Source organism: Prunus persica, chromosome G7 (genome assembly GCF_000346465.2).
Source record: "Prunus persica cultivar Lovell chromosome G7, Prunus_persica_NCBIv2, whole genome shotgun sequence".
Lineage (NCBI taxonomy): Eukaryota > Viridiplantae > Streptophyta > Magnoliopsida > Rosales > Rosaceae > Prunus > Prunus persica.
Genome location: NC_034015.1, coordinates 15,884,514 through 15,908,589, shown reverse-complemented (window position 1 = coordinate 15,908,589; position 24,076 = coordinate 15,884,514). Strand labels below are relative to the sequence as shown.

At 39.1% G+C, this 24,076-nt stretch overlaps 5 protein-coding genes and 1 long non-coding RNA gene across 7 annotated transcripts; 1 reads left to right on the top strand and 5 right to left on the bottom strand.

Annotated features, from left to right (window-relative positions):
• Positions 399-3,094, bottom strand: LOC18770198 (cold-regulated 413 plasma membrane protein 2). 2 transcript variants are annotated; one of them, XM_020568695.1, is made up of 5 exons: positions 2,921-3,094; positions 2,596-2,819; positions 1,110-1,217; positions 936-1,006; positions 399-750 (listed from the first exon to the last, which is right to left on the bottom strand). In XM_020568695.1, exons 2-5 carry the CDS (start codon positions 2,772-2,774, stop codon positions 497-499), a joined length of 612 nt encoding a protein of 203 aa, XP_020424284.1. In that variant the 5' UTR covers positions 2,775-2,819; positions 2,921-3,094; the 3' UTR covers positions 399-496. The 2 variants fall into 2 exon arrangements, with proteins under 2 accessions (XP_020424284.1, XP_007202592.1); XM_007202530.2 differs by lacking the exon at positions 2,921-3,094 and having other exon boundaries at positions 2,596-2,875.
• Positions 6,855-8,144, bottom strand: LOC18771843 (LOB domain-containing protein 9). Its single transcript, XM_007203103.2, has 3 exons — positions 7,689-8,144; positions 7,403-7,569; positions 6,855-6,900 (listed from the first exon to the last, which is right to left on the bottom strand). Exons 1-3 carry the CDS (start codon positions 8,142-8,144, stop codon positions 6,855-6,857), a joined length of 669 nt encoding a protein of 222 aa, XP_007203165.2.
• On the bottom strand, positions 12,021-16,090 carry LOC18771099 (BTB/POZ domain-containing protein At5g66560). Its single transcript, XM_007203791.2, has 4 exons — positions 14,952-16,090; positions 14,756-14,825; positions 13,330-14,658; positions 12,021-13,235 (listed from the first exon to the last, which is right to left on the bottom strand). Exons 1-4 carry the CDS (start codon positions 15,011-15,013, stop codon positions 12,633-12,635), a joined length of 2,064 nt encoding a protein of 687 aa, XP_007203853.2. The 5' UTR covers positions 15,014-16,090; the 3' UTR covers positions 12,021-12,632.
• LOC18770906 lies at positions 17,127-18,388 on the bottom strand. The gene is made up of 2 exons (XR_002272558.1): positions 18,016-18,388; positions 17,127-17,479 (listed from the first exon to the last, which is right to left on the bottom strand). It is a non-coding gene; the product is annotated as an uncharacterized LOC18770906 (long non-coding RNA).
• Positions 19,772-23,655, bottom strand: LOC18769734 (protein HGV2). The gene is made up of 6 exons (XM_007203816.2): positions 22,917-23,655; positions 22,093-22,352; positions 21,117-21,317; positions 20,884-20,974; positions 20,398-20,671; positions 19,772-20,322 (listed from the first exon to the last, which is right to left on the bottom strand). Exons 1-6 carry the CDS (start codon positions 23,192-23,194, stop codon positions 19,993-19,995), a joined length of 1,434 nt encoding a protein of 477 aa, XP_007203878.1. The 5' UTR covers positions 23,195-23,655; the 3' UTR covers positions 19,772-19,992.
• On the top strand, positions 23,422-24,047 carry LOC18769537. The gene has a single exon (XM_007202629.2). The coding sequence runs from the start codon at positions 23,455-23,457 to the stop codon at positions 23,938-23,940; it is 486 nt and encodes a 161-aa protein (XP_007202691.1). The 5' UTR covers positions 23,422-23,454; the 3' UTR covers positions 23,941-24,047.

The window sequence follows — 24,076 nt, the reverse complement described above, 5'->3', positions numbered from 1 at the left end:
TCCATGGGTTTGTATTTGGATTCCCTATAAATTGTGTTACATTATACGAGCAGGGGGGCTAAGCGTGAGACCAAAACAATGGTATGGTACTAACAAAACCATCGATGACAATTTCATTAATCAATTGGAGGGAATATGTTTCATGATGCAATGTCCAAAAGGGTGTTCATTGGGAGAAGACAGAAACAGCTAACAATTGAGAGATTTTGGTATTCCAAAAATGTTTTACTTTGAATGTTCCTGATTCACTAAATGAAGACTCAGTGACAGTCCACAGAGAGATAATGTTCCTTTCTATATTTCAGACCTTTTTTCTGGACTGCATATATTTCAGTGTTGCATATTCAAATTAATTGGAGTAGAAGCAGAAACCAAAATTTGATCAACAGATAGAATTGCAACTGAAATCCAATTCTTATAAAGAGAAGATGGAGATATGCTGTTTGCAAGTTGCAGCACATGAACAATTGGTAGAAACTGTTGTTTACTACAATGCTTAGATGAAATGGAGAACCAATGCCCAAACAGGGTAGACTAAGAGAAGGATAATTCCTAGAGTGTTTGATATTCCATGGCTCTGTGTGAAGGAATTTCTGAAGCCACCTGAAGCCCGGATGTGCTCTTGCAGCAGGTAACAACCAATGAGAAGACATATCAAGACACCAACCCAGCTGTCCTTCAATGTGTGCGCGAAAAAGTTGGGAGCCACAACAAGAAGAAGGATCAACGAACCGGGCATCTGTAGCCAATCTGCAATGAAATTAGGATCATAGAACAAGGCTATGATTTGAAGACTAATACAAAAACCATAATGCTTATAATTTTTTTTTGATAAAGTTGAGGTTGTGAAGACTAATATATTTGGGACAAAGCAACTTAAGTCTGTAGAATTGAGAAGGATAGAGAAAAATCAGTGCAGTGACTTGAGCCTATACCTGGGAAATGTCTTGGGAAGAAAAGCCTCAGTACAACAGCAATAAAAGCAATCCATTTTCCAACCTCTCCTCTGCATTATATTGAAGAAATGTCAATGAGTTGAGATTATTGAGAACAAAAGAAGGATGTGAAAAGCAAACAAGAAAATGTGCACCAATAAGAGAAATTATCACCTTAGGGGGTTGAAGAGCACTGAAGGAAGACTGAAGAAAATGTAAGGGATTAAAAGTGAAGTCAGCATATTTGTTCTCCAGTTGGTTCGATCCAATATCAACAGATATCTGCAGCATTGAAAATACTTTCTCAGACAAATTTTGTACTAGTGAACAAAATCTAACCTGGAAGTTTATGTGCTCTTGCAGCAGGTAACAGCCAATGGGAAGAAGCAATCGAGGCAAATATGCAGGGCATATTATATTATACAGATGGAATTGCTAACTGATGATTGAATCAATTTAGGCGAGTGATAGGACATCAGAGACAGTGTTCAGTAATTAGTTGTCAACAATTGAAGCCTCTTGATCGTATGGTTTGAATCAAGGGCTAATTATTTGGAGAAAACAAATAAATTCTAAACAGCAACAATTAAACTCTGTCTGAGTGAAAATAACACCACCAAAATGCACGACGGTCCAAAACAGTTAGCATTCTTCATTGTTTCACATTCTTTTGGTATCCAAGCAAGGACTAGATCTTGAGCATTGCTTTCTTGTACAACACTAGCTCATATCCATAACAACCACATGCTGGAAATGAAGTAAAACACCATTAAAGGGCTTAACTTGGAAGGGACTTTCATGTAAAGCTTATACCCTATCCAGTGAAGTAGCCCATGGAACCAGAAACTCATTGATATCAGAATGGATAACCAAGCAGAAGTCTGAGTTATAGGGTTACATCAATGGAAATAGACATCAGAATGGACAAAATTATGTGTTGGTGCATCCAAGTAAAATAGTAGGGGTTGGGGCACATATTTTTGATCTGTTGAGCCCTACTTGGCCACAAGCTAATCTACTTGAACTTATTTCATACCCAAAAACAAAAAGTAAGTCAATTCGTGGCTTACTTCATGTCAATCAATGGCTTTCTAGACTATTGACCATATAAAAACTTTAGATGATATGGGATTTAGGTCACAGCTAAAGACAGGATGAACTGGGCCTCAGGAAGCGTAAAAACTTGTATGAAACATATTCCCACTTGGAAAAGTTATCAGGCTTGGCATGCCATGATTGACCGCACATAGCAAAATAGTGTTATACCCGTTTCACATAAGTGTTTCTCGGAGGGGAAGAAAAATTTAGGTGTGAAACATAACAGGTCAAGTTCTGACATATTGGTGGACCAAAAACAAGAAGTTACAGACTAACAATGGATGTTTCAATAAATAGGAAGGCCAAAATCTTAAAGAAAACAATAACTAAAATAAACATATGCAGGAAACTGTGATACATTGTTTTCCTTTTTCCCAGATTAAGGGAATGAAATATTATACTCAAGAGAGGAAGATTTTTAAAAAATCACTTTCTTGACTTTTCCCTTTTTAACAATTAGAAAATCAAAAAGGGCGCACATCAGTGTCACTTTCCCAATTCCAGCCAATAAAACAAAGCTTAAAGCAACTCGGTCCTCAAGGAAACAAATAAGATGACTCACATGGCAGCAAAGGAGGCAACCCATTTGAGAAAAGAAGTCCCAAAACCCAACCCACCAAGCTTAGTGGCATCATTGATGAGTTTCTTGGCTGCAATCTTGAGATCATTGATGTCTGAATTTATCAACTCATTGGTGTCTGGATCACTACTCTTCAGAGCCAAATACTCCATCCTCCCCATAATTTGATATCTGCTCTCAATTGCTTCAGATTTGAAAGCTGGCACCTGCAGTTTACAGACTTCAAAATCAAAGGCCAAAATATAACTGTTCAACAAAATTGTGGATGACCAATTTTAGCCCTTTGGGTGTATCTATGTCACTGTACCTGTTGATGTGTCTGCTGGGAGTTTAACTGTGTGGGTCCACCTTGATTTGAGCTCACCCACTCCTGTCAGAGGAGAGTGTAAAACGGTGGAGAGGTTTCGGATCCTAACTGTTTTTTAAAGGTTCCAGGGTTTGACTGTTGCATCACTTGGACCCTCGTTCCAAGTAAAATCATATATAACTATGATTTTCCTTTTCTATTTCTAGAGATTTAGGGCAACATTAGGTTGGTCACTAATTTGTTGTGACTTTGAACTTTGTCACGCCAAATAAAAAACAGGACGGAACGGACTATCATTTTTCTTGAAATAAATCATACTAGAGATAGTTTAAATTATTTTAAATTAATCTAATTTACGGAAAGGGAATTCAAACTTGATGGGAAAGTAACGAGCTGTGACTAATTGATTTAGTTGATCTTGACTGTAATGGAGCCTTTTTCTTTGACGATCATTTGCATCGAGTCCATTTGATTAAGTCTTTTTGTCGGCACAATTATGTGCCTAGTGAAGTTGGCTTGCTATGCTTTTATTTTGCCCCCATGGCATTTTTAATTGTGTGTGTGTGTGTGTGAAACCTCTCCTTGTAGTTATTTCTCTAGACAAGCAAAACATATATGTAAAAATAGCATCATAGATTCACAACTTTTCCAATATATATATGTATATATGTATAAATCTTGTTCTTTCTTTTTATTTTTAAATAAAAGCTAAGTTTCATTAATTCTATATGAACATTACAATCTAACATTTTGTCAGGCCTCTTTAAAAACAACAAGTCCAGCTACTCGATTCTGTAGTTTAACTCAGCGTAATATAGAAAATTACAAATTGTTAGTTTCTTTGTTTTCCAGTCCTTACTTATAGAAAATTCAATCCACAAAAACCGATTTCCAAATTCTTTTATGTGTTCATCCCCAAGTTTGTCTATACACCTTTTTAATATATTAATTTTATTTTTATATGATCGTCATGTTCCAACGATATACTATTTGATAAGGTTGTTGGTGTTGCTATTTAGACTGCATTGCTGATTATCTCTCGAATACAGGTGAGTCCTACATATACTGACGGGGCTCACCTCTTTAATAGAGGTGATCAACAATGTGATCCAAATAACATTATTGATTTGATAATGGCAACAATATTTTGAGTTCCTTGTGTGTGGTTTTTTTGAGGTTTTCTATTAATGTATAACTCAGTGGGGATGACAGCAAACGATGCTAATTAAATTGATTATATTATAGAATAGATGTCGTTTGTCTGGATCTTTAGTTGATTGATAACGTACGGGTATGGTTTGAAGGTGCTCAAGCTTGAGCTTCTTGGCCGTATGGCTAGAATGAATGAAAAGAGAAATAAACGAAGAAACTACACGTACGGCATGCTGAACCCAAAAAACAGGGCCCATAAAGCAATATAAGTAGTAATTTCGTAAATCTTATTCTTGTTTTTAATAAGAAGTTGATATGAAAGACATAATTGGTCATTTATTTTCTGCAGCAAGACATCTGCGTTGAACTAGGGAACAAGCCGATCAATTAATTTATCTGGTTATTCTTGGAGCAACTCTCATAGCATGAATCCACGAAACCTTCCACATAGCGGTTATCTACAATCAAGCAAATAAAACAAAAGCAAAAAGAATATCAATAATTAAAAATATAATTTCAAACAAACATGATAAAGTTATAGAAAAAGAGTAATTAAATATGCGTATTACCAGAATTGGAAGTGCTTGTGGTGGCAATGGAGTTGGCACAATTATGTGTACACTTATACACAACATTTGAAGGCCTATGTTTGCATCTGATCATGCACATGCCAAGACATATTGGGTTCATCAGGCACTTTGTCGCACATTTTAAACCACAAGAAATAATATGGCCATTTGGAACCACTTGATTTGTATTGGAGCGAGGATATACATCATCAACTTGACCAAGAGGATTGTCATTTGGACCCGCATTGGTATAGGAAGGATTCATATCAGCTTGGGCTATTGAAAGCACAAGCATGCTCATCAAAACCACTGCCCTCAACACACTAGCGTCCATTTCTCCTCACTTTCTTTGATTATTTTCTTGAACTCTCTTTGATTCTCCAAGTTTGTTGGTGGTGGAAGTGGAAGCTAAAGCCACAATTTATAAGGAGACCCTTTTGCCATCTATGGAAATCCCAATAATTCCTAAGCAAGATTGTAGCTAACGTGAGCAACAAGGGAGCATAAATTGAAGTGACATACGATAGTTTAGAGCATAACTGTAGGTATAGTAATAAGCAAGTTTTATGTTATTTAGAATAAATGCTGATTAGTTGATTAAAGAATGCACGAATTTTGTTCTATCATTTCATCAATTTCTTTATTCTTGGTTTTCTTCCATATTTACTGTTCCCTTGATTAAATCTTTTGTCTTGTTATTACGACATTTTAGCAAATTTTAAGTTTATGTGATGGAGCAAATTTGCAAAAACTTTGCTGAATAAATCACGTATGTATTTTATTAGTATTTTTTCCATTCCGTATTTTACTAACTATGAAAGAATTTGAGAGGCTAAGATTATTTCTTACTTGTCGGAAGAAAAATGCAAGATTGTGATTTTTTAATAAATAGTATGGCCGTGCTGCTATACTATTTCATTTACACTTTTAAAAAAATTGAAAAAAGGGTATAGCAGCGCGGCTATACTATTTTTAGGGGGGAAACGAGTATCGCCGCGCGGCTATACTATTTCTTTTCCAGAAATTAGGTGAAAACTAGTATAGCCGCGCGGCTATACGATTTCTTTTATTAAAAAAAATATGAAAACCGAGTATAGCTGAGCAGCTATACTATTTCTTTTTTTAAAAAAATTAGAGATAACCGCGTATAGCCGCGCGGCTATACTATTTCTTTTATAAAAAAAAATCTGAAAACCAAGTATCGCTATGCAGCAAAAAATTAGAAATAACCGAGTATAGCCGCGCGGCTATACTATTTCTTTTTAAAAAAAGTTAGCGATCACCGAGTAAGTTAAAAAAATTAGAGCACGGCTATACTGTTTCTTTTTTTAAAAAAATTAGAGATAACCGAGTATAGCCGAACGGCTATACTATTTCTTTTTAAAAAAATTTAGAGATAACCGAGTATAGCCGCGCGGCTATACTATTTCTTTTTTAAAAAAATCTGAAAACCGAGTATCGCTGCGCAGCCATACTATTTCTTATTAAAAAAAAATTAGAAATAACCGAGTATAGCCGCCCGGCTATACGATATCTTTTTAAAAAAAATAAAACCCGAGTATGGCCGCACGGCGATACTATTTAAAAAAGAACCGAGTAAAGCCGTACGGCTATACCATTTGGAAAAAATTAGTTTCTTTAAAAAAATTGGTGAAATCCGAGTATAGCCGTGCGGTTATACTATTTCTTTTTAAAAAAAATTGGAAAAACCGAGTATAACGGTATAGCCTCTCGGCGGTTTCGACCGTTGCTAAAGATGTAACAGCGCCGCAACAGCTCCGCATTCGTCATTTTAAACAAGAGTGGTTACTTTTCTGCTGATTTGTGTTTATGCATCTGTTTTCCTGTACAAATTTATCTTCCTTCTATTAAGATACTACATTCAAATTAGTAAACCATGAAAGAATAATTTAGGAGTAGTAAAAGACATCAATACCAGCTTGAGCTTTTGCAAGAATATTAAAAAACACTAGATGCATCCATCGCTCCTATCTTGTCTTTGATTTCTGCTGTTGGAGGAACTGGAAGCAAAAACGAAGTACTGAAAAAACTGATAATCTCAAAATGCACGATACGCAGAAAACAGGTTTACATAAAGTCTAATGATCTTTCAACTCAAATTAACTAAATTTGATCACAAAGTAAAATTCATTCTTGATGTGCAACCATTTCCATGTGGATGGTCAAGCCTCATCTTCTGTAGTTTTATCTTGCTAACTCTCTGAAGGTTGCTTCTCTTTGGCCTTGGAGGCAGCAGCACTACAATTTCATAGAAGAAAAAATATGATTAATTCAAAACTTATTACCAATGGCGCAAAACATTAATCACTTTTATTACTAAGATTATCAATATTCTGCAATTATTGTGAGAATCAATTATATTATAAGAAATGTGATTTACGAAGGAGCACATTATGAAATGACAAAAAATGGATTCCAAAATTTCTTTTAAGCTTTTACTTTTAAAAGATGAAGCTATTTGCACGTGAAGTGTGTGTCATGAGTGGGAGTACAAATGACAATTAGGTAATATATAACCCTATTAACGCCCCACGCTAGCGCGGGAGCATTGGGGGATTACAAATAATGCTTCTTTTTTATTTTTATTTTTTTAAAATCTATCTCATCGCGCGCTCCTTATCAACAATGTTATCTCTCCTCCCACCTAGCTATCTCCCCTTCCTCTTTCTCTTCTCCATCTCTATATAAATCAAAAACAACAAATCAACATTATCAAACAAAGTATAAAGTTTTGCACAACCTGGATTTTCCTGATCCACTAGAACTTGCATTCCCCTTCAGATTGGATTCAAATAATACTGGTTCTATGAGCCGGATGTCAAAGACCTCCTCTTCTGCATCTTCCAAAATTGACCAGTAATTGTATCCTTGTTCATATTTTCTCATCTCAGCCGTGACATGAGAGGGCTGAATTACACAGAATAAATATTCACATATCAGTTATTTATGTGTATATGTATGAAGTTTTGGTTAAACCAAAAAAAAAAAAAAAAGGAGGCAGAGAAAAATTGAGATCATAGTCTTACCAGATCAGGGAGGATTGGTGATGGGAAATTGAGACCATCAGATTGATCATGCTGCAAGTCTTCTTCTTTTGATTGGTTTTTTTTCCCATCAAGTTCTTCCTTCTCCTTGCAAAGTTCTAGGTGCTGTTTCATAATATGGAGTTCTCTTTCAAGTCCCTGAATTTGGGCATTGAGACCTCTGATAATGCCAAGACAACCATGCACAGGATCATTTTTCCTTGCATTCCCTTCCGTGAGAATGCTTTCAGCAGCTGCCTGTCTTTGATCAGGTGCAGCCATGGCCATGATCTTTTGGATGTTGCTCACACCAAAGATCTTTTGAGCATTTTGGAACTCACTGTACCTGCTGGCTGGAAAGTATGGGGCCATTTCACAGGTCTCGTCACATTTTCTCCTCTGATGCTTGCAGGAAGCACAAGCATAGTTTTGAGCTGCAACCTGATCCCTATTTTCCATGATTGCTTGTTCTCACTGAAAATGAACCAAACAGAAGCAATTGAGGGTGAGGAAAAGCAAAGAAATTGGGATTTAATTGAGAGTTAAAGAGGGATATCAAGTTGGCTCAAGCTTTTGGTTAATGAGTTGGATAGTATATTTTGGCATCTAAAATTTTATTTGGATTTTGTACAAAACCCAAATATTATTTTTTATATTTGGTTTAAGGCAGCAAATGCATGGGTTTAGTCAGGGTTTCAAAGCCAATTGTCAATTTGTCATCATTAGGAAAAGCCCTTCAGTTTCTTTGTTTTTGAATTTGACTCTGCTGCAATTAATCTCTCCCGTTTCGTTCATGCATCTAACAGTTGTGTGACAAAGTTGAGTGATCAGCTATGGCAACTCAAATCCCAACTGGATTTTTATAGGGAAAGAGAAATCCAACCTAGGACCTCAAATATTGGGATAAATACTCATAAATCACTTGAGCTATAAGTCTCTTCACCAAATTCTAACCGAATTATGAAAGGGTTACATAGAATTTTACCTGGCTTATTAAGCTAATTTACTCTACTTTCCATTGTTTTCATGTGCACAATTAGACATGGGTTGACAAACTGCTATATGGTGATTTTAATATGTTACTATTGTCTGCATATTTGCCTGCATGCAGTTGGTTACCCTGAATTTGTTGTGATTCTGCCTGTAAATTAAATTAGAATTTGCTTATCAAGCATTACTCCCTTTTATTGTGTTTTTCCATAATCGTGTTTTGCAATCTTTATTTGAAAATACATCAATTTTGGAAATGTATAAACATAATCCATATCAGTCGTAGTTTAAACCTTATGAACTATATATCAACTAGCTCTTATTTTACTATTTTTTTTTCTTTGTAAAATTAAAAGATGTTTCAAGCTTGAAGCTCCTCTCCCACCCATTGTTGAAAGAAAAAGTTTAGGGAATATATGCACATTATTTCAAAAATATTTCTCATTGATTTCAAGCATGTGTGCCTACCTACCTGCCCAAGAAAACATAAACAGATACATGATAGCCTTATATGGTGAATGGGCCAAATTGATGAAACGCACCGTATTGGGCCTAAGGCGTCTACACCCGTAATCCAACAAAGATATATATATATATCTCATCGTCATCAAGTAACCACAAACACCATCTTCAATTCAGAGATTGCGTAGTCGAAACGCTGCGTTTCATCTTTCCCAATTACAGAGAGAGAGAGAGAGAGAGAGAGAGAGAGAGAGAGAAGGGCTTGAGGTTGAGCTCTGATGGCGGGAAAACCCAACCGATTCGAGTACTGTATTGTGCGGTGTGCAGTTTGCCTGCAGAATACTGTGAATTCGGGCCAGACCTTTACCCGGATCTCGTTAAAGGTTCTATTTTGCACCCAAACCCCGTCATCAAGAAACCATAAACACCGTCTTCAATTCAGCGATTGCGTAGTCGAAACGCTGCGTTTCATCTTTCCCAATTACTGTGTATCTTCTGGAGGAGATGGAGTTGAATGAGATGTATCGGGAGACTTTGAAAAAGCCCAAAGGAGAGAGAAATTTTTTAAAAGAAGCTAAAATGGACAAAATTGTCCTTATTTATTTTTTGATTTCCTAAAGAATCCTTTACATTTGCATGTCTTTGGTTTGAAAGTTGAGATGTTTTTCTGTCTTTTTTGAAAAAGCTTTGGCTTTTTCCAAAAGTGAAATTTTTTTTATGGGTAAAACCTAAATTTACTTACTAGGTATGGGGAAAAAACTGAGCAAAGCCGAGCGGCTATACTAATTTGTCTTAAAAATTTTGAAACATGTATAGCCGAGTGGCTATTTGTTTAAAAAAATTTAGACGGTAACTCTAGCATTAGTTGTTCAAGAATAACCTGAAAGAGAGTGAGGCACCCCTTGAAAGGAGCCGAACGGCGCGCGCTTCGGATTGTCTATTACTCATATTGCATATTCGTAATGGCCTATTACTAGATTATAAATCACAGAAACCACTAGTCCCCTCTTGTGGGGGATTTAGTGCTTATATTAAAAAAGATAAAATAGCAGATCCGAGTAAAGCCGACCGGCTATACTTTTTTTTTAAATGGAAAAATGGGGTATAGCCGGTCGGCTATACTATTTCTTGTTCAAACATTAGGAAACCGGGTATAGCCGCGCGGCTATACTAATTCTTTCTAAAAAACTGGGACCAACTGGGTATAGCCGCACGGCTAAAATATTTTCTTGGGAAAAAAAAGTATATACTAAACAAAATTAAAAGACGATTGTAGCCGCGCGCTATACCATTTTTAAGAAATTTAAAAAGCCGAGTATAGCCGAGCGGCTATACCATTTCTTTTCTAAAAATTTAAAAATGAATATAGCCGCGGCTGTACTATTTGTAAAAGAATTAGAGATAACCGAGTATAGCCGCCCGGCTATACTGTGTTTTAAAAAATTTGGTGAAACCCGGGTATAGTCGCCCGGCTATGAGATACGTGGGAACAAGAAGCTGAGAAGGAACATCAAATGGCATCTCCGCACGCATGAAGGGGAGGTGCTTCAGTGGAGACTGGAGAGAATTAAATGCAGTTATAAGGGTTGTCTTCGCACGTTTTCAACTGTGAGTTACTGACTTGACTTTTAATGGGTTGTATACTATGTACACACAAAGAACAAATTTTGGAAAGAAGGAAAAAATAGTTTTTCATTCTTTGCATTGCCATTGTTAGTTTTTTTATTGTTTCCTTTTCTGTTTTTGCTTATACGTTTTCAGAAATCAAATCTCCATCAACATGTCAAGGCAGTACACCTTGAACATAAACCTTTTGTCTGTAGCTTTTCGGGTTGTGGCATGAGATTCGCAAACAAGCATGAGAAGACCGGGCGTCATGTCTATGCATTTGTGAGTATTATTCTTAGATCATTCAATACCCTCTCATATGTTGGATTTTGGGATAAGCATCTTTCCAGGCAATGCCACATTATGAGTTCATATCATATGTGGGACATTATTGCTTTGAATTGCAGGGGGATTTTGAAGAGACTGATGAGAAATTCCAGTCAAGGCCAAGGGGTGGCCCTAAGAGGAAGTACCCCACTATAGAAATGCTCGTACGAAAAAGGGTGGCTCCACCAGACCAATTGAGCCAGGAGTCTGAGTACCTCTCATGGTTGCTCTCACAAGAAGCTGAATACGAGAATTGAGCCATTACCTTGAAGTAAGTGATTGGACATATCCACTACATTATTGGATGGTGTTCAAGAACTTAAAACGTTTTCAAAGTTCTTGTTGATATCTCTACGTGGAATACTAAGGAAAGCACTAAAATCTACAAAACTACAAGACAAAAAGTTAAGAAGTGTGCATTGAGCAGCCTTCAGGCTTGATTGGTTGAGTTGGTGTTGGGCCTCTGCTTCGTTGATTTCTATCCTATTTATAGACTCTCTCTTCCAATTGAGGGAGCATTTTTCACCGCCCTTCCTTTTTGCACTAACATGTCTTCAATCAGACCTCAGGACCTCTTTCCTGCGCTTTCACTTGCGATTGATCCGAAAGTAATGGTTTGGGCGGCAAAAAGGTAACCTTCGATTTACTTCTGACCAATTGGGCGGTGGAAGCCAACCCCCCCGGCTCCAATGTTTGCTCGGTTGGACAAAGCCCAACCGATCTGTCATCGAGAAGGAGCCCAATAGAACAAGCCTACCAGAAACTCACCTAGGCTTAGGCAAAGCCCAACCGATCTGCCTCAAAGATCAAGAAGATAACAAAAACGGTGATTATTACCAAAGGTAGTGAACTTCTTCAAAGTGACATGCAAAAGCTAACCAAGTACAATCCGAAGCACCATCTTTCTCTACTTGGTCTAGACTCTAGAGATTGTATTGCCAAGATTTCATTAGGGTTAAAAGATTGTAGCTTTTTCTTAAAGTCGAAACCCCAATAATCATAGAAACTCCCATTACAACTTTTATATCTTTGGATACAAAACCAAGACTTTGAGATTATATGATCAATCATTCTAACTTTCCATCCTTCCAAAGAAAATAGTGTGCATGTTTTTGTTTCTTTGACATAAATTGAAACCATCCCACACATAATCTTTTAAGCAAAGCAATCATCATGAAGATTCTGGAGCTTGACTTTTAATCACTTTGGACCCTTTGTCCTTGACTCCTTGCATCATCATATCAATCAACTTACCAAAACCCCCAGCTGAGAGACACAGGCAGTCATTATATCTGGAGCTTCCAAAAGTCTTACCCAAAGCGCTTTTTAACTTTGATTCCAGAAAAAAGCTAAAAAGCTAAAAAGCAAAAGCAGGAACGAAGAAAAAAGGTTGCATTTGCACTATTTGTAAACGCTTTTGCTTTCTCGCCCAATAAACAATAATCACATATCATGTGTCCCTCAATTTGTGTTCTTCTCAGTTCCGAATTCGCCAACCCACTCAGCGGTTTCATTTATTTACGTGGCCATCAACAACATGTTCCGGTGCGAGAAGCTCTATTATTGATGATGGTGTCGCCGTCCTTTCCTAGTATCAACGGCCGTGGCTTCGTGCGAATCACACACTTGGGTCTTGAACTTACACCCGAACCTCCGGCTCAACGAGTCCTTCCAAACCGACCCGTCCCTCCTGGGCTGACCCGGATTATCAATCTTCTCGATCACCTTTTTCATGTTGGAGCATTCCCGCTCCAGCTGGTGCACCCGCGTCCTCATGCTATCCATATCCAAGCGCAACACCTGATTCTCCCTCACTGCCGCCCGCCACGTGCCGCCCCCACTATTATTTGCACGTGCCACATTATCCCCATCTTCCTCCGCACGTGCCTCCGCGTCGTCCTCTTCCTCCTCCTCCTCTCCCTGTCGTTCGCGTTGCAGGACCGATGGCCTGCCCGAGTCCGGGGGAGCGACGTCGGTTGCGAGCAGAGTTCCGGCGATGGCGTGCCGGAGCTGGAGCTGCTCGAAGAACAGAACTTGCACCACCGCGCGCAGAGGCAACCGCTCGTTCTGCGCCGCGTGCGTGCAAGCCTCGAGCGTGAGCTTCTGGCAGTCTAAAATTCCGCAGATCTTCTCGCGCTCTGGTTCCGTTATCCATGGATGAGCCTACAGATATGAAAATACAATTCAGATTTCACAATTGAAATCATCTCAAGCTTAATTTATGAAATCGTTTATAATGTATAAATTGTGTACGGACCTTGAGATAGAGATCGACGGCTCTGTAAAGACCGTCGTCGAAGAGCCGAGCTTGTTCAGGTAGAGAAATCGCGAGATTGTAGAATCGGTCCGGCTTGAGATTCGCGTCGGAGGCGATCTCGGAGAGAAACTCGTCGATTAATTTTCCGACGAGCATCAACGTCGGCGATCTGACAGCACCGTCAGAACCGTCGTCTTCTCCGATTCCGGCTGTGTTTCTCTGATCCAAGCCTTTCAAGAAGTAACCTAAGATCCTCTCGACGCAATCGACGTCGTAGAGAGTCTCGTTGAGGTACGAGTAGCTCGGGATGAGAAGGTCGTCTAAGGTGGCTTGGTGGAGCTGCGAAGCGATCTTCTTCTCCAACGCGGCTTTGCAGGCCTCGGAGGCATTGAGTATGTTGGCGGTTCTCAGCAGTCCAAAGAGGAAACGAGTAGCGGTGGAAGGTCTGGAGCTCTTCTCCAATGGAAGATTGGAGATGATCGTCTCCAAAAGCTCTCGCTGTTGACTCTCCGAAGCTAAAGACGATGAGGTTGTGGTGGCGGTGACGGCGGAGATAGAAGATGGAGGCTTTCGATTTGTTCTTGAAATTCCAGGAATGTACTTCTTAGCGTAATGCATCAAACAAGTCTCCACCATCTCCAAGCTTAGATCTCCAGATTTCATGGCGGAAATCAATCGCTTGAACAGAGGCAAGCTCAAAACCACCAAATCTTCAACCCAGGAATCTGCGTGTTTGGAAAGGCCTCTTCTTCGTCCACCGCCGCCACCGGCGTCGATCCCATTCCACAAAATCTGCTGTTTGGTGGAAGAAGAAGAAGAAATCGCATTTGTATTCGCATTGGGTGCTTCGCTAACCGGCCAGCCAAACAGGGTGGGATCGGCTGACGTGGCGCGGGAGGCGATGGAGTCTATGCACGTCTGCGTAATACCCAAAGTCTCTGCAAGAGGCATCACTCGTTCGCAGGACTTGAGAGCTTTGAGCGATTCCTTGAAGCTCTTCAACACAGACTGAGAGAGAAACCTCTCGGTCTTGGAAATGAGGTTATCTTCTGAGTACTCTTCGGTCATTTCCAGATACTCTCCTGCGCAGCGCAGAGGCGCGACATTGGAGGAGCTCAAGTCGATCTTGACGCCATAGCAGAACTTAGCTGCTATTTCGAAGGTCTCTGAGCCGCCGGGGAAGTCAGAGAGAGCTATTTGGCACTGAACTTCTTCGATTTCGTCATCGTTCTCATCCTGCTCTTCAATTTGTTGGCGGGTTTGCGATGGGTTCGTCTCTTGCTCTGTGATCAGGTTGTGAAGCTTCCGGCTTTTTGACATGAGAGGAAACTGAAACAACCAGAAGCAGAAAAATGTTAGCTGAAATTGGTCAGTGAAAGATGAAGAGAAATGCAATGTGTGCTCTCAATGTGTTTGATGTAATGACCTTGTGGAGATGGAAGGTCATGTCATCGACTTCGACCACAATGTCGCTTGGTAACCCAGTGGTGCAGAACCTGCCAACAACACATTTTGAAGAGAGTTTTGGTTAATTGATGCATTGCTTTTGATTTGGGTACCCAGCAGAAAATGAAAAAGGTGAGGTTTTGAATGAGATTGTTTGCAGTAAAAATGGAACTAACCATGCTTGTCCTTTGGAGCTGGGCTTCTCAGCTGCTGCTGCTGCTGCCGCCATTTTCTCCATCAGTTAATTTCTGTATCTATCTACCTCTTCAATGAAAGAAACCGTTTTGATAAGGGAATCAGAAACCCAGATCCATGAACAGCAAATAGTACTTGGAAGAAGCTGGAAGAGACAAATGGGGGAATGGGGTTGACTTCACTTGAAGCTTTCAGCAAGAAAGGATGGTTGATGGAATGAAAGGATGAAAATTGTTTGGCTGTTGTTGTGATATTCTCTAAGGAACAATTGAGCAACAAGAGAAAGAAAGAGTGCTGAAAGAGAAAGGAGAGAAGGAATCCAAATACACCCAGAGAGGACAAATAGAGCTCAGCTTGAACAAATTTCGAAAAAGGGGATCCAAACCAATGCCATCGTTTTATTTATTTATTTATTTTGAATGAATGAATCACATCAGAAGAAGAATCTCACTCCCAGCTGAGTCTCTGATCTCTCTCACCCACTCTCTCTCTCTCTCTCTCTCTCTCTCTCACCTCCAATTCCAGGAAAAGGTATGTCGTCTTTGAGGCAAACTCCCTTTTTATTTTGACATTAAAAAAAGAGCACCATCACCCATTAGAAAATTAGCTAGAAATTGCATTGCATGCCAACTGTAACTGGGTCTTATTGCTTTTTGGCGCAAATGGTGGAGTATTTTAATTGAATTTTTGATCATTTCGTAATCTGGGGTTTTGGGGGCTCACTTTAATAATGATAATCCAATGTAGCATGCCCCATATTATACATAATTCATTTCCTTGGTCCTGCAATTATACACACCCTTTACTTTCAAAGTTGATTTTTAGGGTTAGAATGCCCAAAAAATCTTAATCAAAGTTGATTTTTAGGGTAATTATGAGTTTCTAACTTTTAGTGGGGCCAAATCACAAATTCTCAACTGCCCACATGTGAGTTTAACACACATTATAGTCGCCCTTGCAATTTGGCCGGCCCCCATCTGGTATATATGGATGTCTTTAATTCATACTTGGAGCTTGTGACAGAATGTACTGCAGGGACTGTAGTGTTTGGTTTGCTAGTGAAAACCAGAATATTATTTTACATCCTCCAAATGTGTGATAAAGCCTACAAACACAAACCCTACAATTTTAGACCCCAACTAATATGGTAGTCTTTTCTGATATAAGCGGTATTAGGAAAGAGGAAATCGAACTTAGGACATTGAATACAGATGTTAATACTTTTAACTACTTTGAGGTACAAACATCTTACAACATAGTAGCATTTGCCTGTTTTTTTAGAGTAGTGTTTCATTTGTTTATATCATGAAAATTAGTGCATTTCAAATTTCATTTATCGCTAAATCATAACGTATTATCATGTTATCCCTCTAGTAGTATGGCCTGAATTTCCTATAGTTTTTTTTAATAATGATACCAACTTGTTTTCACATACTTATGAATTTTTAGGTTTGAAAGCAAAAAAAGAAGGGAACTCTCATGCATTTATAGCAGCTTATCTACTCTTGAACCACTATGTGTGCTTTGCATTTATGCCAACATTAATGACACCTCAAAGAAAAACAGAGTGCATTGATTATTTTTCATGGAAATAGTGGGAAACTGAGAGGTGTTCAAATTTCAAAATGGTCTGTCTGAGCAAAATGGATTATTATGAAATTACTAAACTTTTTGTTTTTAATTGACATCCAATAATTAAAGCATAAAAACAACCCAAAACGAGGGTTTCGCTCGTTATAGGACTTGACCAAACATCGCACGACACGAACTAGGCAAATTCCACGAGTACTCTAAAATTTGTAAGAAGTCGGGGTGTTTAATCTTACATTTAACTATTGTTAGAAGGGATGGAGATGGTGATGATAATGTCAGTCATTGAGGTGAGGTACTGGGATGGGAAGACAAACTAACTCCTCACCCCACTTGCTCCTGACTGAAATCTTGTGACTTAATAGTAATTTCTTGCCTTTGAATGATTTCAAGTGAAAGAATGGTGGTTTGGTGACTAATCATTTGACAAAATGCACAAAATAAGGATAGTGTGGCTCATTTGGGCACACACCCACTCAGCCATCTTCATAGGAAAGACAATAAGATGCCAAGCTATAAAGATCCAAAATTTTCAACAAAAAGGAAGAAAAATAAAGAACATTGAGTTGGCTACAAAAGACTGTGGGTCACAAGGTTTGATTTTGTGAAGATTGGTGCAACCCCACTTTATTAGTATTATTCAATCCTTACACTAGAAAAAGGCAGGTTTGAATTGGTCAAATGTGTCTTGACCATAAACACACCAGCACTAACATTATTATTATTAAACTTAGACAGACGACATCTAATTAAACAAACAAACCCCTTAAAATGGATACGATGGTATTCATCTTGTGGCTTTGAGCTGCCGTTATTCAAATTATCCCCATCTGTCCATTGTTTATGCTGGCACCACTCTCAATCTAATAAGGCGGCTACTGCTGGCCAGCACTGGACACATCTCAGAGTTGCTACTTTCCTGCACAGAGCAACATCAAGGATCAATCAATGGGCTTATGACCTACATCAGGCATAAAAAGGTTATTAATTTAAGCCACTCAACACAAAAAGAGACAGATTTAGAATTCTCTTTTCTTCATGTCGCACGCCACTTTTCCTATTTGCCCTTGTCTCGCTACCCTACCTCCGCCTCAGACTTAAACTCTTTGAGGCATTTTGTCGAACATTTGACCCCATACATTCATACTCGTTGAGAATATTGAAGACTATTAACTCTGTGATTCATTTTTAAAGGATAACATTGATGTTGTATTGTCAAACTGTCAGATTGATTGTTGTTGAATTCAAATTCACAAAAACATGTCAAATTGTATAACAAGAAAACGTGAACCTATTTCATTAATAAACCCTAAAACATACATGCCATACACATGCATCACATTAGGGTTAGCTACACAAACATACCAAATATTATACTCAACATACCTATAGTACTAATTTGGCAAGTTTTGAGTTGAAAAAAATAAAGAAAAATGATCTAGTATAATAAAATACCTGAGGCTGAGGCCACAGATTGTTGGGGAGTAGGTGTCCCCTGCTTGGGGATGGCCACACCAGGCCATGACCGGCACATGCAATGCTTCCCCTCATCTATGCTGGCGTACAGGGTGGCCAAGTGCTTACCACATCCTCCCCAGGAGTACTTCCCACATTGCTTGCAATCCACTCTGAAACACATCGTTTTGGGAGAACTCTTGATTTCAACTCAACCTTAAAGCTGAAGCTTTTTGTGTGGATAGGTTGGTTTTTCTCCTGGCTTCGGCTTTGGCTTGGCTTTCTCCTTATCCAATTTCAAGGTATTAATACAATCAATGTCGCTCTGATATCATCGACTTGTTTTGTCTCAAATGCCACTCAAAATTAGTGTTGAAGCTATCGCTCATTCGCTTTCTGCATAGTAATTCTCCTACTTTCTATTATTTTTTAATAAAAAAATAACACATTTTTAAATTGTCAACAACCAATTCATTGTGAGAAATTTCGACACATGTTCTGGAATTTTACAATGTAGCCTAGTCAAGATGCTTTCATGATTGGCATATGAGAAAACTTTCATTCAACGGGTTATTATGTGAGAAAATTAAAAACAAATGACAGTGCTGAATTGGTTTGAACTACCACTATAATGACATCCTCGATGCAGATGCAGGTAAGTTTATCTTCCTCTTGGGCTGGATTGTTGAAGCTTAATTCCAATTCTATATTGTTGTAATCAGTGATGTCATAAAAACCCACTTAACGTAATTAGGTCAGAACTTTATTTTCTGTTTGGTTTGTTTCACTAAGAAGAAAACCACCCCAAGCTGATGAAAGATGGGCTTCAATGGTGATTAATGTTAAACCAGTGAAAACAAAACACACAAACACATCGTTATCAGAAATAATTAGGATTCTTCATCACTTGACAGGTCCAGTAAACATCAATCGCTCTTGTTCCATCATCACTTTGTTCGGTTTCAATCACCACATGTTCTCTTGATATTGTAGCCAATTAGCTTAAATTTAATTTACTGTGCAGTAAAATATACATGTGCCCTTTCCGGATGATTAGATGTCAAGACACAAATAATATTAGAGGACCAATTTGAACATCCCAACCCAAGCCAAATGTGAAATGGACCCACCAACCAAGCCAATTTCACACGTTCATCATCATAAATTAATAAATCAGGTTTCAACGGTTTTGGCTGTAAATTAATGCTTTCTTACTGGCTCGCTGTCTTGTGGGATCACTTTGAGTTGCAAATTTTGAAATCAAATTATAACAACAACTAAAAAGTTTTCTTTTAAGATCGTTATTCTAACTTGTGGTGGTGATGGATTGAAAGTATAACAAATCGAATCGAATAATATGACCAAATTTGAGCAATTCCATTCTTAAAAGGCCATCTAGTCATCACATCATGAGTCTTTATGGATTTTTTTATTTTCTTCTGCAAACATTGGAAGATTATTCTATATATTAATTTATATTTTCTTTTATAAACATTTAAAATTAAAGTAGATTAGAGAAAGAATACAAAAGACAGATCATTGTTGGCCAATCTGATAATGCCTATATTACAATACTGGCTTGTTTGGCTCACTTTTCCACTATGGTGCCACCCCATGTGCAATGAGTTCCCTCCTATTGACACTCCAAAATAATCATCTTGCACCTCGCAAGGGAAGAGCATATGATGACCTTTCTGGAGTGCTTGTAGAACTATGATTAGTATGAGTTATGCTACCTTTCAATTTGTACAGACCATTTCATGGACACAAAACTAGCATGACTTGATAGCATGGAAAATATCCAACTAAACACATTGCCAGTGACGAGTTCATCTCAATTTCTAGATAGTAAGATTTGTCACCATACAAAAACTCTACTAGCCTACTAGTTTGAACTAGGAATCACTGCATACAATACTATAATCCACGAAGATTTCTCAATCCTATTCATACAATTACCGGAATCCATAACCTTCATCATGTGTTGCCCTCTCCCTTATCTTCAGATGAATCCAAAGCAGGTTTCTTCGCTGAGCTTGATTCCGCAGTGCCTGAGTGCATCAATACTCGCTTTACTCCTCTTCCTACCACACCGAGATGTGTGACACCAGAAGTTCCATTCGTATGAGCAGTAGAAACAGTTGGGGAGTCGAAGCCTCCAATGTTGTCAGCAGCTCCCATCCGTGAAGAGCTCTGCCCTGCTGAAGATTCACTCTTCTCAGTGCCTTTTGCCTTGGCAGACGCCAATCCCAGAATTTCAGCGAGAATGGATTTTGGGTTTGAGGCCAGTTGTTGCAGATCTTCAAGCTACAACTCAAGAATACAAAAATCAGAAAAACATGTCTGAAACTGGAAAAAAAGGGCTGGAAAATTAATAAATACCTTCTTTTCCAGATCTCCAGAGAGTCCAGTTAGTGTTTCAATCTCTGCCTGCTTATCTGTCACAGTACTATCAGACTCTGTCACAGTTGAGGAGAGCGTGACACCCTGCTCCAATACAGAAGCAGCCGACGAGGTCGTAGATTCCGAGAAACTCCTTGATTCGAGCATGAGTCTCCGCACACGAGACTTGCAGATTGATATAGCCTTCTGGCAATACAGAATGGCTTCCTCAGGCTTGGAACCAATCTCCAAACACAAACATATTCGAAAGTTTCTGAATTCTCCAGTTAAGGTCACGAGTCCCTGGTCCAGTGGAATGGGGGAAACCAAAATGTAATAAAATAAAAACTATGGAAAAGAACTTATAACTTAATTTTTGAAACCAAGGTTCCAACTGACCAAGTAAATACATAGAACAAAATCTTTTTAAGAGATTTTGGCAAAGCCAACAGAGCATTTCAAATATGTCAAACTTGAATAGGATACAGTTCAGCTATACGTCGACTATCTGGCTCAACCAACCGCTCCAAAATGGAAAGTGCTTTCTGGTAGTCACTGAGAGAAGTTTCAATGTCCTCTACAAGGAGCACCAACAAAGCCAAATAAGATGCTTGCGAAACAAATGCACCAAAAGTGTAGTGTGGAAGTACAAGAAAACCTCTTTCGCCTAAGGAAAGATATACAGATCTCAATTCAACTAAATTGAGTACATAACAAACCTCTTTCCAATGCAACTTCTGCCAAAGCTGATAATATGTCCACCTTCTCCATTGTGTCACCCGAGTGTTTTTCAACAATTGCTCTTGCAACATCTAGCATTTTCCATGCCAAATCAAGGTCAGTCTCATCTTCATCTGCTTCAGCCAGGTCTTCAACATCACTATCATCATGTTCTTCTTCCTGGTCTTTTTCACCAGAAGCTGCCTCAGAAAAGGAAATGAACAACTGTTTTATGATACAGTCGATATAATAAGGATAAACACTGTAAACTTATAGTTACATTGGTAATTTGAATCAAATAATTCTCAACCCATCAGTTTTGGGACAGAAAACATCATCTTACACAATATTGTATACCTAAATTTATATCACTTATATGCTTTTCAGGCTGCACCATATTTTTGCAGGTAATGGTGCTTTATTAAACTTGTGTATGTCTGTGCATGACAGAGTATTTCTCAGTATCTTGCCAAGAACAGACTGTCAAATGAGTTTCTAAATGCAGACCAAATAAAATACTAAAACATCGATTATATGATACTTCAATTCCACAAAGATCTAAACCAGACTACGAGAGAACATGCACACACAAATGGATAAAGTTGATTTTTTTCCCCGGTTGATATATTTGCAGAACAGTGTTCTTTTCAGATTTTCATCTTGAAATTTAAATAGGATGTAATACTCATGATGGTAATGTACCCATGATATGTTCCGTAACAGAAATCATGATTCATTTGATTATTCCAAAGGATTTGAGGTGGCATAATGATAGTAAAGCAGACTATGTAAGCAACTATGATGTCATCACAGAAACATGATTAAAATATCATTGCATTATATGTAATAAAGATATCATATTCGAAAATGTGCAACATTTATGCAAAAAGCATGAGCTTTGTTCATGATTGTTTGCCAACAGATGAAAGTACTGTATTAGATGATTATAATCAATAAGCATCACAAGTGACATACCACCCTCATCAGCTGCTCCTTCCTCATGATTCAAACTTTCATCCTGTTCAGCATCACTTGAAGCAGAAGCTGTAGAAGATTCACCATTTAAAACATTCTTAACAGAACCAACCTTAGCAGATCCTTGGTGAGATTCACCCTCCTTCTTGGGTACAGCACCCAAGGGATCAGTCTCCTCTTGAGCTTTGTAGAGCAATGCACATCCATACTTATAGTATGCATTGACACACTGAGGAGCAAGTTCGCCATAATGCGCAACCCTGGTTTTGTTGACACAAATATAATAGTTTAGAATATTCCTCATCTGCTAATAAGCAACTGAGTTTAAATGAGAGTAGAAATGATGGCAAACATTTAATGAAAAAGCTTAGAAACATGTTTTTTTTTCAGGTTTCATTGGAGGGATCGAACCTATCCAAGTCCTAACGCATTTCGCTACCCTCCCTCACCACTTGAGCCCAATGAAAACCCGAGACACATTAGTATCACCAAGCAAATGCAACAAGATATGAAAGATAAAGAAATTGGTACTCTACGAATGCATGATTTGGAAACTAAATTGTACGCTTAGTGGGGCTCACGGGCACAATACCAATTTCTGAAAATGCAAAAGACTATGCAAATCAAGGCAACGGAAGCACAAGAAATCAATTAACGACCTACAGTTAGGGTAAATGTTTGGGAAAGCAAACAAAGGTAACAATATTGCAGCATCATAGACGCCCTACAAACAAATAACTTCCAAAAGGGCTCAATTTCAAAGCAAACAAAAAGAATGTGAAATCAGGCAAGCAAGAAAAAGCATGGAAATCAAAAACCCTAACCTGATTTCCAAGGAACGGCTGAAGCACTCGGTGGCCTCGCCGAAATCAGAGTCTTTGATGGCCTTGGAACCCTTCTCCATCAACTCGTCGGCAAACTCCAGCGACTTCTCGCGATCTCCATCGGAAGTGACAGCTGAAGCTTCCGCGTTGTCGTTGTTGCAAGTAGACTCGGCGCCTCCCTGAGCTCCCTCTGTGATGGTGGCCTCGTTGGACCTCTGAGTCTCCAGCGCGTTTTGGGGTAGGGTTTCGCCCACCGATGCCGACGCTTCTTCAACCATGGTTTCAAAATCAAAAACCTTCGTTCTGGCGCAAAAATGTACAGAGCACGCTTAGAAACCCCCAATTTTATAGAGGGAAAATGAAAATGGAACGAGCACCGTTTGCTCGTCTATATAGATTGCGACACGGTGCGTTTTGCTGTCCAGGGCATATTCGTCATTTAGAAAATTTATTTTATAAATAAAATACAGGAAAAGTGGCTCGAAGATTTGGTTAGCGTGTGGTATCAGACTTCACAAATTTCACAGAAAGAAAAGACATGGCTACTGCGAGAGCCTCAGTTCTAGCTCTCCACCCAGTGCGCAATGCGCCCCGCAACTCCCCCACGGCGGCCTCCAAACCTGCGCCGCCACGTGGACTCGCATTACCCGGGCGGAGACAGCTGGCGCTGTCGCTGACGTGGACCGCGGCGCTGGCGGCTGTGGCGGTGGAGGCGAAGGCGGAAGACATCGGGCTGTTTGGGCTGAAGAGGAAGCTGAAGGAGGCGGAGAGGGGGGCGGAGGTGATAGTGAAGGAAGGGTTCGAGGCGGCGGAGAAAGGCATCGAAACGGCGGAGAAGGGACTCGAAACGGCGGAGAAGGGGCTGGAAACAGCAGAGCGAGGGATCGAAACGGCGGAGAAAGGGGTGGAGGCTGTGGTGAGCTTTGGCGGGCTAGCGCAGGCTGGAGCGGTGGCGGGAGCGGAGGTTGTGGGGATTTTGGTGGCGACTTCGGTCGTGAATGGGATTTTGGGGCCAGAGAGTTAGTTAGAAATCGTGAGCTTGTTGTAACCTTAATTTATAGTGCTGATTAGTTGCGTGGCTCTGTAAAATTTAAATCCAGTTTAATTTATATCATCAAGTTTTTAATTATATACGTGAAATTTTTTGAGAATAAATTCAG